Raw genomic sequence first — 13,902 nt, forward strand, 5'->3', positions numbered from 1 at the left:
CCAGAGCCTGTAGGTGTTGGAGCAGAGATTCAGTCCTAGGTCCTGCTGGCCAAAGCCCTAGGGAATAAAGATTTCATTGCAGTGAAGGAGGTAAGGTCACCAACTGTGCTGAGAATATCTTGTTTGATTGGAAAAATTTACTTCAAGGAAAGGATGGATGAGAAAGAACATTTTCTTGTACATGAAATAGTTAAGGTTCAGGTGTCGGAGAGGAAGGTTAGAGCAAAATAATCCCTATTAGATTTCATTTCTTACCTGTGGAGCTTTTAGGAAAACAGGGCTACATTAAGACACCACCCCCCCCCCCCCGATTTAGCAGTGAATTAGAAATTTACTTCCTACTGTTGCTGCCCAAACATCGTAGTCAGGATCAGTTATTATGTTAGCTCCTGCCACAATAGCACTCTCCTTGAATGGAAACAGGTTCTGGGGAGAAAGTCTCATGAGAGCCCCGGCTTCTTCATTCCCCCCACCCACCTCACCGCTTGTGTTCAGGCCTGTAGGATCTCTGAGCCTGGCTTAGGTGCTTCATAAGCATTACGTAACAGCCCATTACAAGCTACCATGCCAGCCAGGACGCCACTGTATGCTGGGATGCAAACAGGGAGGCTTATGACATCTAACATGTCTTTTCCAGGGTGAAGTGCCTGGCTCTACTCCAAACCCCTGGAAGTGGACTGTGGAACATGTTGTCTATAAAGCCTTCCGCTCACACCTCCTGCCTCCCAAACATTTCACAGAAGATGGAAATATCCTGCAGCTTGCTAACCTGCCTGATCTATACAAAGTCTTTGAGAGGTGTTAAATATGGTCATTTATGGACTCTGGGTGTGCTGTTCTTCCTTTGTATCCTGATGTAGGTCTTAAAGATGAAGACTCACACTTGCCTTCTAGCTGGTAGCACTCAGTATGCACAGGAATCGACTATAAATAAATTGTCAGATGTGTCCTAACATGATTTCTTAATTTCATTACACTTGAAAGTTTTTCTACATTGATTTTCACCAATATATACCTGATAGTGTAGAATCCTAAAAGTAATTTGAAAGCCCCTTGGACATCTGATGAGAATTCTAAAGAGGCCTTGAAGATTTCATAGATCATGCTCTGACTTGATTCTTCCTATTATCAGGTGATAGATATTATGTTAGTTCAGGTGCCTCTTATGACACTGCCCCTATGGAGAAAGCTGAATTGACCATGTGTTAGTACCTTCAGTAACCCAAGAATTACTCATTGATTCTTAATTTTAAAAAGCCCTGGGAGAAGAAAATAGTCCTTATCCATTCTACAGCTGGTACAGGTTTGTAAGGTAGCCCACTTTGTTAATGGCTATGACTCCTGCCAGCTGCAGATAATTCAAGTTCCAGGCATTCTTGTTTGAAGGATGATTTAAAAACACGAACTTAAAACTAACTATACATGCCATTAAAATGAGCTACTTTGATACTGACCTGCATTAATAGAAATATGCAGTCAGCACAGGGAGGAAGAACACCTATGTTTCTGAGGTAAAATCAGATTACAGGACTCAATGAAGAAAGTTGTTAGAACAGAAAACTGTCTTAGGGAGAAGAGGAGCCATTCTACCTGGGAAAGAAGGAGGACAGACAGAGACACGCTTGTTATGCCACAAAAGGGGCAAGAAAGGGTTAGCAGAACTTCCAGAGAACAGCCAGGGCACCTCAGAGGTGAGACTCCACGACTTGGAGGGACACAGGCTGAGTGACCACTGGTGAAGAGGAAGAGGGTTTCCAAGGCGGCAAGCGCTGGACCACACTTGTGTGCTGGTTCCAACGTGGGATTCTAGGGTAAATCTGCATTTCAGAACTGTCTCCCAACTAAGAAACCATCTTAGTTCAGGAGACTGGTTTCTATATTCTAAAAACAAAGCGCTAATTATTCTAAACAACAGAATAATTTATTCATATCTGAGTTACCTTTATTATCTACGTTCAAGTCTGATTTGATTCTTATGTGGCCTTGATTCATTAGACTTGCCAAAATATTTTTCTGTGTAAATACACTAAAGATACAATAATCATACAAAATGGCTACACTCAATGATAGAAATCTCTTGAACTGTGTACCTTTAAAGATGAAACTAAAGTTCTTAAAAGACAAAGTCTATATTCCAGAGCTTTCCTTAGGAAGGAGAGAAAAGAATAGGGGCAAGACAAGGCATGGCTGCCATGATTTGTTTCAAAGGCTCCTCTAACAAAATGAATGTGTCAGTAGCCAATTGTGGTCAGCAAACGGGTGTGTTTAATAGATTCTCCAGGCAGATGTTCCACCTGCCTGCCTCCCCCCACCCCCCAAATGGGCTTATCTGAGGTTTCATTCCACAAAGCAGCAGCAGATGAAATACAGCACAGTTGACGTTGAAGAGTAAGAACCCTACTCTTACTTGAAGAGTATTAGGCCTTGGATTTCCCTGTCCCATGCAATAAAGCAAGTTTTATATACACTCCCCATATCTTTTTCTAACATTTTCTTATAAATTTAAATATTTTACAAAAAAGGCTTTTTCCTCCAAACATATAAATTTGAGTGAGACATATTCCCCACCTGTGAACTTGTTTCTTCACTAAAATATAAATGCCATTTGACATGAGGGACATGTCTCTGACCACTGGAGATCACTGAAGTCTGAACTGCACTGTGGAGAAGGCACTTGTGTTTTCTCTGAGGTCTCCAGCAAGTAGCTCAGTGAGCACTCAGAACTGCTGTCCTGCAGAGCCCGGGCCGAGGCCTCCGAGCGCCCAGTCACTGCGGCAGCTGGGCGCAAATGGTGAGTAAACTTGATTCTAAAATTATGAAAATTAGAACAAAAACAGCATGGACCAGGTCTTAGTCTAGAATTAAACTACAAATAAAATCCAAAGTGTTCATTCATGAAGATTCAAACCTATTTCATTCTCTCATAAATTATAAAATACAAAGGTGGCTATGTTAATGACAAAACTCAAACAGTACTGAAAGGGGTTTGTCAATGGACAGAAGTCAGTTTCTCTGGGTGGGGCCCAGGAGAGCACCCAGGTAGATGGGTGGCCTCCCTATTGCTGGGCCAGAAGTGCTGTCCTGTTGGCCTTCATCTTCTCTAGCCGCTTGGCCAGGTGGCTGTTGGTCATCTCCATCTCCTCAATCTTGTCCAGTGCTGTTCGTAACTGGAGACAAGGAGAACTTGGTCACTACACACCATCAGAAACAAAACCAAGTGCTACTTTATTTATTTTTTTTATTAAAAAAACTTTTTTTTTCTTTATTGATTTTAGAGAAGGGAGAGGGAGATAGAAGCATCGATGAGAAAGAACATCAATTGTCCACCTCCTGCATGCACCCCCAATGGGGATCAGGCCCACAACCTGGGCATGTACCCTGACTGGGAATCGAACTGGCAACCTCTTGGTGCAGGGGTCAACGCCCAACCACTGAGCCACACCGGCTGGGCCCAAGTGCTACTTTATTTTCAACTGTCTGGGCCATGGACACACAGCTGATTGTGATGGCCTTGCATAGGATCCCACAGGCTAATTTTTTTCTCAGTTACTGGTGTAAAACAGTGATGTTGAGCGTTAGTCACAGACAGGACCTATAGAAGTTGGAGAAATAAACCTGATCTAAAACAAAAAAAGTATTTCTTTTCTTATTATCTACGTGACCAAAACATAAAAGCAGATGGCAGTCAACATGTAGGTCAAACACCAACACAAAAGAAAGTGACTCCATTGCTGTTTCCTTAAGACTGGACCAGGATTAAATTCCTTATGCAACAAAGAGATTTTTTCTTTTTAGGAATGTTTTCCAGGAAGCATATTAAAACAAGTACCTCTCGTTGTAGCTTCCTTTTTTCTGCTTTTAGTTCGTCTTCCACTTTCTCAGCATTCTCAGCAGCAGTTTTATATCTCAGCACCTGTCCCTCAAGCCGGCTAATCTGTAAATATGAGAACACAAGCTTCTGGTATTGGGTACTAGTAGCCATAATTTTTTTGTAGCCAAGATGAAAATACAATGTCATTAAAATTCCAAGTAATCTAACACTAACAAGTACCCTTAGGGTGAGTCATAGGTCCTCTCAGAACCCAAATGCTATTTATAAATCAAGAAATGTCCCCAAAGGATTACAGCTGTAGAGTCATAGGGCCGATTTTCCATGTTCAGTTTTATGATGACCATATTGTTTTAGAGCCAAAGTAACATCGAAGGAGGAGACTCCTGAATGGAAAAGTTTTTAGATGTTTTGAAATGTGCAATAAGGCATTTTGTTATAAAGTACAATCTTTCTGAATTCTCATGAAATAGCTACAAAAAATTAGAATTATAGCCCCATTTTTCCATATTTTTACAGAAAAAGAAAGCGATGTGATGTGCCCTGTCAGATGTTCTCTGCTGGCTTTCCCACTTTAACAAAGAGCTTTTCCAGAGATTCGAGTGTAAAGGCAGCCCAAAGAAACCTAGACACGCTTGGGTTAGCCACTATGCAGGAAGCAGATGTGGTTTGGTTTTTTAGTGATTTTAAATGTTTTTATTAATTTTTTAGAGAGGAAAGGAGAAAGAGATAGAAACATCGATGTGAGAAACATCAATTGGCTGCCTCCTGCACACCTCTTATTGGGGATTGAGCCCACAACCCAAGCATGTGCCCCAACCTGAAATCAAACCGGGACCCCTCAATCCATGGGACGATGCTCAATCCACTAAGACACACCGGCTGGGCAAGCAGATGTGTTCTAAGGGAAATTAAATAACTTGGTACCATTAGAAGTACTTACACTTTGCTCCAAGGTGGTTATATCCTGTTCTGCTTTTGAAAGCTTAAACTTGTATTCACTAATTTGTCTATTAGCATCTCCTAGAACAGAAGAGAATATGAATCACCTCTCAGAGGTGAAGGTGTGACCCATGAGGCACTGACGCCCTCTGCAGCACAGGAGAGAAACGTGTGGTCTAAGAAGACAAAACAAATGCACACAGGGCGACCACGGAACCTCCAGCCCATCCTCTGGAATCAAGGATGCTGTGAGAAGCTCTAGCACTTGGATCAGGAGTTAGAAGAAAATTCACTCGTCGCCCCATGATGTAAGCAGAGCGTTGAGCAAGGAGCCCTGCCAGCCAGCCTCTCTGCAGCCCCATGGCCCAAGGAGCCTTCACGCTCACCGGACTAGGCCCTCCGGTTTCCTGGACCCCAGCCCTGCACCTCCCCACCTCCCAGTTCTTCTGCTCACCCATACCTCAGGGGCTCCTTGTTCCCCACCTCTGATTTAAGTGTTAACCAACCTCCAAGGCTGTGCTCACTTTTCACCTCCTTCATGACTCTCCTAGGTTAACTATAACTTCTTTCCTTGTTGCATTTTGCTTGCGTTCTTTTATATTTATCATGCTTTCTTAACATTATAAATGTATGTAAGGAGAGGGGCCCTGTCTAGCCTTCTTGAACCCATCTCTGTATCTAGCCAAGTGCTTTGCACAGTGTATTGCTTAATAAATATTGGCTGAAATAAATGCTTTTCAATAATATATGATAATGTGGTATGGGTAGAGCTATATAAATAAGGAGATACACATTTGACCTAAGAAGTAAATAATTTAAAATGAGAAGTTTATAAATGACAGGGGAGAAAAAATTCCCTCCAGCAAGCCAAATTTAACAAAAATCACTCTCTGAAATGATTATAGGGTAGGAATTATAAGGTTTACAGGAGATAAACCAAATATAATCCACCTAACTCAAGAACTTTTGTGTTGTTCCACATTGCTAAGGTTACAGCTACCCATATAATCTTCAGTGCAAGAGGCTGGTATCCCTGGATAGTTACTGTTACCCTAAAAGTAATGGGATTCTAAAACCCTTTCCTCAAAAGCCACCCCTGTTCCTAGGTTCTAAAACAGAAGCTTCAGGATCCAGTTATTTAATTCTTCCCCACAGCAACTTATTATCAAAATGTGCTGCTTCCTTCTCACTCTCCAAACCACCCATTCCTTCCTGTTTTCAAAGTCTAAGTCCTTCATCTCAGCCATCTCATCTATGTTCTGAAATTCTGTTCCACGTCACCACGTTTTACAGCCACGGGAGTGTCCAGGCCGGACAGTCACCAGGGCTCCTTTCTTGGCTTTCTGGTCTTCATCAGCCAGGCCCATCCTCCCTGGTCCTGCTCAGCTGACCTCCATGTACAGCTCCAGCCGGTACTTCTCCCTACCTTGCGCACTAGGAAGCCTTCACATATAAATGTGTGCCCGTTCCCCCTCTGTGTGATTCCTTTGATTTTGCTGCGTTGGGCCAATCGCTTGCAAACTTATCCCTGTCTCCTCTTTAAGACTGTTGACAGCCACTGCGGTGGCTCGGCTCACCGTCACAGCCTCCTAACCACTCAGCCTACTGCTGTCACATCCCTGACTTCATTTACCCTCCATGCCACAATGATATTTCTAGAACAAAATACTCACCAGGAGGTATCACAAGGGTTGTAGGTGATATCCAATAAAGGCTACAACACTAATCTCAAAACTAATCTAATAAACTTTATTCCAAGAAGTATTTTCTATTTAGCCTAATTCAGAATATTTAGATGAAAAGCCATGGAATTATCAATATTTAAAAATAAGTTATCAAAAATGCCACTATATGAATTGGAAAAATAAAAGGCTCCCCTGCCGGTGAATTATATACGAAGGGCTTCTGAACTGTCCCTACCATGGGAATTGCTGTGAATATAGTAGGCATTTTAAAATAATATGGGGTCAAAAGTAGAAAGGGAGAAAAAAGTGGAATAATTTAGGTAAACTGAATAGGCTTACATTGTGGCCTTGTTTTATATTCCATCTAATAAAAATCAAAGTTAACAAGAAAACTGAAAAAATTCCGAAACTACTGAACATTAGTGTGAATTAGTTCCAAATATATTGCTCCAATTATTCCAAGACACATTTCAGAAGAAACTGTGATTAGGAAAGGTGCTGCATGGCAGCGTCCAGGTGGCGTGGGCGCGGGAGGCAGAGTCGGTCACTGTGCAGAACGCTCCTAGCAATCACTGCCTAGCAGGGGAAGAGAGCTGTCACCATCCCTGAAGCACGAAGGCTAAGCAGAAGCTTCTATGCGGCTCCATTACTGACCAGAACTGCTCTTCTGGACAGCCTGAGGCCTAGCCAATCTTTGTAACAGCTCCTCTGGAGAAATGTGAATTACAAGACGCTAGCGGCTCGTGTACAATCCCACTCCCAGGACACAGCCCATACAGACTGGGGCTGGCCTGTCCCCCAGCACTTACTCTGCATTTCGATGAACTGCAAGTCCGAGCCATTCTGCAGTCCGGCCAGGTCACCAGCCGCCGTGCCGTCGCCCCTGGAGCACTTCTGCCGCTCTTCCTCTAACTGCAGCTTTAGTTTTCTAACCTGCAGGAGAAACAAAGGCTCATCAGCAAGATCCAGTCTGTCAAAGCAGGCAGTCGACTGGCCCAATGGCCAAGGTCACAGAAGAAGGCAGATCGTCATCAGTCACACACATCATTCACTCAGACGCAATTTTCCTGAGTGCCCACCACGGGGACACACTGCTAAAGGAGCAGCTGTGAAAAAACACCAGAGGAGCGAGCTCCAGGGCCAGGTACCCATAAAAATAGCTCTATTTCAGTATTTGGGTAGGATTTTGGAACACTACTTTTCAGTAATTTTTTTACTTTTATTCAAAATGGAAATACTATAGGCAGTTAGATGTTTTTGCTTTGTTTTAGAGTTAGGTTAAATATTCTTATTTAGAAAGGTTTCTGTATGCAAAAATATTTGGAAATAAATTTTTAAAGGATGTTCAGAGTAGCTTATTCATAACAGTCAAAACTAAAAATAATCCAAACATTCATCAACAGGAGGATAAACAAACTGTGGTACATCTATACAATGGAATTACTACTCAGCAAAAAGGACAAGTAAAACTGAGAAAAAAGGGCATGGCTGACTCTCAAAGTAAGTCTGTGAAAGATGTATTCCAGTTACATAAAACTCCAAACAGTACAAACTAATCTAAAGTGACAGAAAGCAGATCAGTGGTTGCCTGGAGATGGGGAGAGAGGGAGGTGCAGGAAGGAAGTTTTACCAAAGACACAGAAGCTTTGGGACATTATGAATATTTTCACCATCTTGATTATGGTGATTATTTCACAGGTATTGTTATGAGCTGAATGTTGTCCCCTAACCAAGTTCACAGGTTCAAATCCTCAGAATACGACCCCATTTAGAAATAAGAGTCATTGCAGATGCACTGAGTTAAGTTGAGATGAGGTCGTATGGAACAGGGAGGACCCCTAATCCAATATGGCTGGTGTCTTTAGAGAAAGAATTCCAGATGAAGAGAGAGACACATACAGAGGGAAGACAATGTGAAGATACAGAGAGTGCTATCTATAAGCTAAGGAGGACAAAGATGACCAGCAAACCACCAGGAGCCTGGGGCAGATTGCCCTTTTCAGGCCTCAGAAGGAACCAATACAGTGCTAACACCTTGATCTTGGGCCGCTGATCTCCAGAATTATGAGAAAATACATTTCTGTTGTTCTAACCACACAGTCTGTGGTAGTTTGTTAAAAGAGCCCTAGGAAAATAATACAGGTGTGTACATTTGTACACTTTAATTATGTGTCACTTTTCTAATCCAATTATACCCTGATAAAGCTGGAGATTATTAAAATTTCAAAATAAAGAAACTAAAAAATTAGCCCTGGCCAGTTTGGCTGAGCGGTTAGAGCTTCGGCCTGCGGTCCTGAGAGACCCGGGTTCGGTTCCGCTAGGGGCGCGTGCCTCGGTTGCAGTTTGTCCCCGGCCCTGGTCGGTCGTGTGGGTGGCAGCCACTCCATGTGTTCCTTTCACATCGATGTCGATGTTTCTCTCTCTCTCTCTCCGTTCCTCTCTCTCCCTCCCACTCTATCTGAACAAAAAATGGAAAAATGTCCTCGGGTGAGGATAAAAAAAAAAAAAAAAAGAAACTAAAAAATTAAATTAAAAGGGACTGTGGGTTGGAGGGAAAAACAAGGCTCAATGGAGACAGGAGTCTCATGTGTAGAAAACAAAGAGATTAGGGGAACAGAAATATATCGAATTCTGAGGCCTCCAATCCACACTCAGGCCCCAGAATGCAGATAGCTGGGCCCGAACCTTCAGGCAGAAGACTGCAGGACATCTTTAGAACAGAACTCTCTGACTATCCTGAAATAAAAACTGACATTACCACATTGAAGTTCCCAACAAAAAAAACCCAGCCACATCAATCTTTACAAAAACTTGGGACAGGCCTCACCCATGTCCTCACTCTTACATAGAAGACCAAATAAATATACATAAAAGAGCATCTGGAAGGAAACAAACTGCAGACAGAAGAAAACACCAGGAAACCAACCAACCAGCCTATCAATATCCTCCAAAATCAGTGACAATATCTGTATCCTTGAAATGACAGCAGAAATAGAAACTCAATAAAAGTATTAGAAGATAAAGTTGGGAAACTTTTAAAAGTAAAGCAAGGGACAACAATTTGTCGCTGGCCCCAGTTGGGGTTGTTTGGGTGGCAACCACTCGATATGTCTCTTTCACATCGATGTTTCTTTCTCTCTTCCTCCCACTCTATCTGAAGATAAATGCAAAAATGTCCTCAGGTGAGGATAAAAAAAAAAATTATGTATACTAACTACCCCTCATCATTACCATCATCCCACTCTTTCTTCACTGTTTTAGTTCCTGTCTTGCATGCCTTCAAAACTATTCCTGTCTTAATTCCCAGCAATTTCAAAATATAGTGGAACCTCAGTTCTTACACTTAATTTTTTCTGGAAGGCTATTCGAGAAGCAATTTGTTATGAAGAAATGCTCAACATCATTAATCATCAGAGAGATGCAAATTAAAACAACAATGAGGTATCACCTCACACCTGTCAGAATGGCCGCCATCAACAAATCATCAAACAAGTGTTGGCGAGGTGTGGAGAAAAGGGGACTCTAGCACACTGCTGGTGGGAATGCAGACTGGTGCAGCCACTATGGAAAACAATATGGTGTTACCTCAAAAAATTAAAAATTGAACTGCCATTTGACCCAGTGATCCCACTTCTAGGAATATACCCTAAGAAGTCTGAAATACCAATCAGAAAGAATATATGTACCCCCATGTTCATTGCAGCACTATTTACAATAGCTAAGATCTGGATACAGCCCAAGTGTCCATCAGTAGATGAATGGATTAAAAAGCTGTGGTACATATACACAATGGAGTACTATGCAGCTATAAGAAAGAAAGATCTCTTATCCTTTGAGATGACATGGAGGGACCTGGAAAGTATTATCCTAAGTGAAACAAGCCAAGCAGCAAAAGACAAATACCACATGATCTCACTTATTTATGGAATATAATGAACATAACAGTCTGAGGAATAAGGTAGACCCAGAGATGTGGAAGTAGAGTACAGACTGACAACCCTCAGAAGAGGGGGTGTGAGGGGACGGAAGAGATAAACCACAGAACTTATATGCATGTGCGCATAACCAATGGACATGGACAACAAAGCCAGGGATGGGGTGGGAGGGGATGGGGAGGAGGGTGTCATGGGGTAAAAAAGGAGAAACATCTGTAACAAAAATAAAATAAAATAAAATAAAATAAAATAAAATAAAATAAAATAAAATAAAATAAAGCATTAAAAAAAAGAATCATTTTTTCCATTAGAAATAATGTAAATTGGATTAATTAATTCCACCTCCAAATGATTCCCTATTTTAATCTTTCTTACATACAGTACATATCTAATGTACTATTTAATCTATAAACAAACACTTCTTTTCTTAAATTTATTGAACTGCCCCCTCAACAGCCTTAAACAAATCACTTTCCGCACTTGTTCCAGGGGTGTCTTTCAGGAGGTCAGCACGTAGCATCTTCACTTTTTCACATATCACTGCCTCAGAAATGCTGTCACCTGCTAACAGCTTTTTTAATCCAATCAACAACAGTTTTTCTACCTCTTCCATTGCCTGTGATCACTGTTTCACACTCTTAGCAACATTAGCACTCTTGATGGCCTCTTTTTGTTTTAAAATTGTGCAAACTGTCCATTTCACTAGCAACAAAAGCAACAACAACAACAAAAAAAACCCACAAAAATATTCACAGCACAATTTCCCGAGATGTTAACAATACAAGGTTTAGCACTGACTGACATCCTCTCCTTTGTTTACGACCTGAGAGATGCTTTTCATCATGCTGATGTAGCTGCATGAAAGGGTTGGTAGGTCAAGAACCGAACTGTTCCATGGAAGACATTGAAGAACTGAGGTTTGACTGTACCTCTAAGTAGAGGATTGCTCCTACAACTGATATCTCAGTTTCCAGAGCACTTTCTCACCAAGGATCTTGACATCTGTCCCTTCTTGCCCTCAGCCACTCACTCATGTACTGCATCTTGTCATTAGATAACTGCAATCCCTACACACTTTCAATCCACGTTATCTTCTCTCTAACCGCTATTCAGATCTTTCCAGCTCATTCTCTCTGGACTCCAACTCCAAAAATCCTTTGATCCCACTAGCACCTGTAATCCATTGCTCCCATTTCTTTCCATGGTGCCCTGACCTTTCTCGTTGTCCTCTCAAACCTCCTTACCCTATTTAATCTCTAGATCCATCATCACTCTCTTGCATACACCCTCGTCTCCTCTGCCCTATTATACTTGCCTGGTAAAAGCTAACTCTGCTCACTCAATGTCTACACCAATACAGCTTAATGTGGCTGGAGAAACACAATGAATGCATTCACACAAACTTCTAACATACTATATTAATTTACTTATTATATTTGTTGTTTACAGCTAGAATGCAAGGTCCACTGGGGTAGGAATATTTTTGAACTGATTTATTCACTGAAATATCCCAACTGAAATATGCCTGTTAAAGAGTGGAATCTTATTCAACATCTGAATGTCTAAACCGGAATTTCCAAAGGAGATAACAAAGAATATGGGAAGGGAGAAAATCATTCACAAAATGTTCCCAGAATTGATAGATAGGAATTCCTAGAATTGACAGGGACCCATACCATGAATGAAAACTCCAAACCACATCATTGTGAAATTTCAGAACACTAGGAAGAAAGAGTATGATATAAGCTTCCAGAGAGAAGAAAAAGGGTCACATAAAAAAGAGCAAAAATGAAATGTCATTGAAAATTCTCAACAGCCATACTGGAAGCCAAAGGACAATGAAAAACAAAAGATGAAGGAAAAAAATTATAACACAGAATTCCATATCCAAACTGTTAAATCAGCTAAGAGGGTAATATGAAGACATTTTCAGGCCTCCAAAGTTAAGAAAAATTTACAGCCCACATACCTTTTTTCTCAGGAAATTACTGGGGGATGTACCAAAATAAGAGAAAGGATAAAAAGGAGGAAGGCATAAGACATTGCAAAAGGGAAGGCAACCTACACCACAGGCAGAGGAAAGCCCAGAGGGCAGTGAAGGACGGACAGGTCTCTGTACTGAGGGAATGAGCCACTGATTTCAGAATGGATGAGTCAGAGCTCCAAGAATCAAAAAGGATGGAACCAAGAGTAGACGTCATGCATCTGAAAACAGAGAGGATTTAAACTACTTTTGGAAAGTCTGCAGCCTAAACTAGTAATAAACACATAGAAAAGGAATAGTACAATATTAACTTGGAGAAATAAAGAGTTGTGGAAAGGGTAAAAGAGTCCTAGAATGCAATGAGGCTCCACTATGAGTAGTGCTGACAGAGTCTCATAACACAGAAGGACTGGGAGGACACTGTTCCTTTACTAGGAGGATGTGGGGATGGGAAGTACATGCTTGTGGTAGGGACGGGAGATAAAGGAAAGCTAAATGTTCAACTTCCATAGACGGGTGGCAACAGAGAAGGCCATAAACAGAACAAGAGAGAAGCAACATAAGCATGTTATAGACAAACAAGAACAATACACATCAAAAGAATCAGCTAAGCCCTGGCCGGTTTGGCTCGATGGTTGGAGTGTTGGCCTGTGGTCCAGAGAGACCCTGGGTTTGGTTCCCGCTAGGGGCATGTACCTTAGTTGCAGTTTGTCCCTGGCCCTGGTTGGGTCGTGTGGGTGGCAGCCACTCAATGTGTCCCTTTCACGTTGATGTTTCTCTCTCTCTCTCTTCCTCTCTCTCCCTCCTGCTCTATCTGAACAAAAAAATGGAAAAATGTCCTCAGGTGAGGATAAAAAAAAAAAAGAATCAGCTAAAAGCACTATGCAGGAATGATCAGGGGTAAGGGGGGAGAAGGCAGAGCAGAACACTTCTGTCTTCGTAACAAACTTTGTAGAACTGTTTGACCCTCAAACTACATGTCCTATAACTTTTTTAAAGAATTTGAAAGAACAAAGAAGTAAAATATGAATTATCTTTTCATCCTTCAAACCTGACTTGAGTACTGGTATTTAAAATAAGCACATCTTTTTTTAGGGTACATTAGTTTGCTAACATTTTACCATGTGATTTAGTCAGTTACAATGAACATTACCTTCCAAGAAGAAAGCCTTTACCTGTGATAGCAGCTCTTCCTTTTCTCCAGCAAGTTTTCGTAGCCTTACATCTAAAACAAAAAAAGTTGCAAACTATATTAGTAATGATGTAGTAAACAATTAAAATAATTCTACAAATTAACTCAGCCAGTGTGGCTCGTTGGTTGAGTGTTGACCCATGCACCAAGAGGTCACCAGTTCGGGAATCCCGGTCAGGGCACATGCCTGGGTTGGGGGCCCAATCCCCAGTGGGGGGCATGTAGGAGGCGGCCAACTGATGTTCTCTCATCGATGTTTCTATCTCTCTCTCCCTCTCCGTTCCTCTCTAAAATCAATAATAATAAAAAAATATATATATATAAGTATATATATA

General features: G+C 41.5%; 2 protein-coding genes across 12 annotated transcripts in view; one reads left to right on the forward strand and one right to left on the reverse strand.

Annotated features, from left to right (window-relative positions):
- Positions 1 to 935, forward strand: part of MLH1 (mutL homolog 1) — a 38,860-nt gene extending 37,925 nt beyond the window's left edge. For both annotated transcript variants that reach the window (XM_036266561.1, XM_036266562.1), the window contains one exon: positions 638 to 935. In XM_036266561.1, the coding sequence (XP_036122454.1) occupies positions 638 to 805 (168 nt within the window). In that variant the 3' untranslated portion in view covers positions 806 to 935. The remainder of the gene's footprint in view (positions 1 to 637) is intronic.
- A 1,227-nt stretch (positions 936 to 2,162) lies between these two features.
- LRRFIP2 (LRR binding FLII interacting protein 2) overlaps positions 2,163 to 13,902 on the reverse strand; it is a 112,479-nt gene continuing 100,739 nt past the window's right edge. For 3 of the 10 annotated variants that reach the window (XM_036266166.1, XM_036266170.1, XM_036266168.1), the window contains 5 exons: positions 13,551 to 13,600; positions 7,266 to 7,389; positions 4,773 to 4,852; positions 3,830 to 3,934; positions 2,253 to 3,167 (listed from right to left, as the gene is read on the reverse strand). In XM_036266166.1, the coding sequence (XP_036122059.1) occupies positions 3,057 to 3,167; positions 3,830 to 3,934; positions 4,773 to 4,852; positions 7,266 to 7,389; positions 13,551 to 13,600 (470 nt within the window). In that variant the 3' untranslated portion in view covers positions 2,253 to 3,056. Of the gene's footprint in view, positions 3,168 to 3,829; positions 3,935 to 4,772; positions 4,853 to 7,265; positions 7,390 to 13,550; positions 13,601 to 13,902 lie in introns of all 10 variants that reach the window. The other 7 variants (XM_036266172.1, XM_036266167.1, XM_036266174.1 and 4 more) reach the window with 7 other exon arrangements.

The sequence above is a fragment of the Molossus molossus genome, unplaced genomic scaffold (assembly GCF_014108415.1).
Source record: "Molossus molossus isolate mMolMol1 unplaced genomic scaffold, mMolMol1.p scaffold_m16_p_18, whole genome shotgun sequence".
Classification (NCBI taxonomy): domain Eukaryota; kingdom Metazoa; phylum Chordata; class Mammalia; order Chiroptera; family Molossidae; genus Molossus; species Molossus molossus.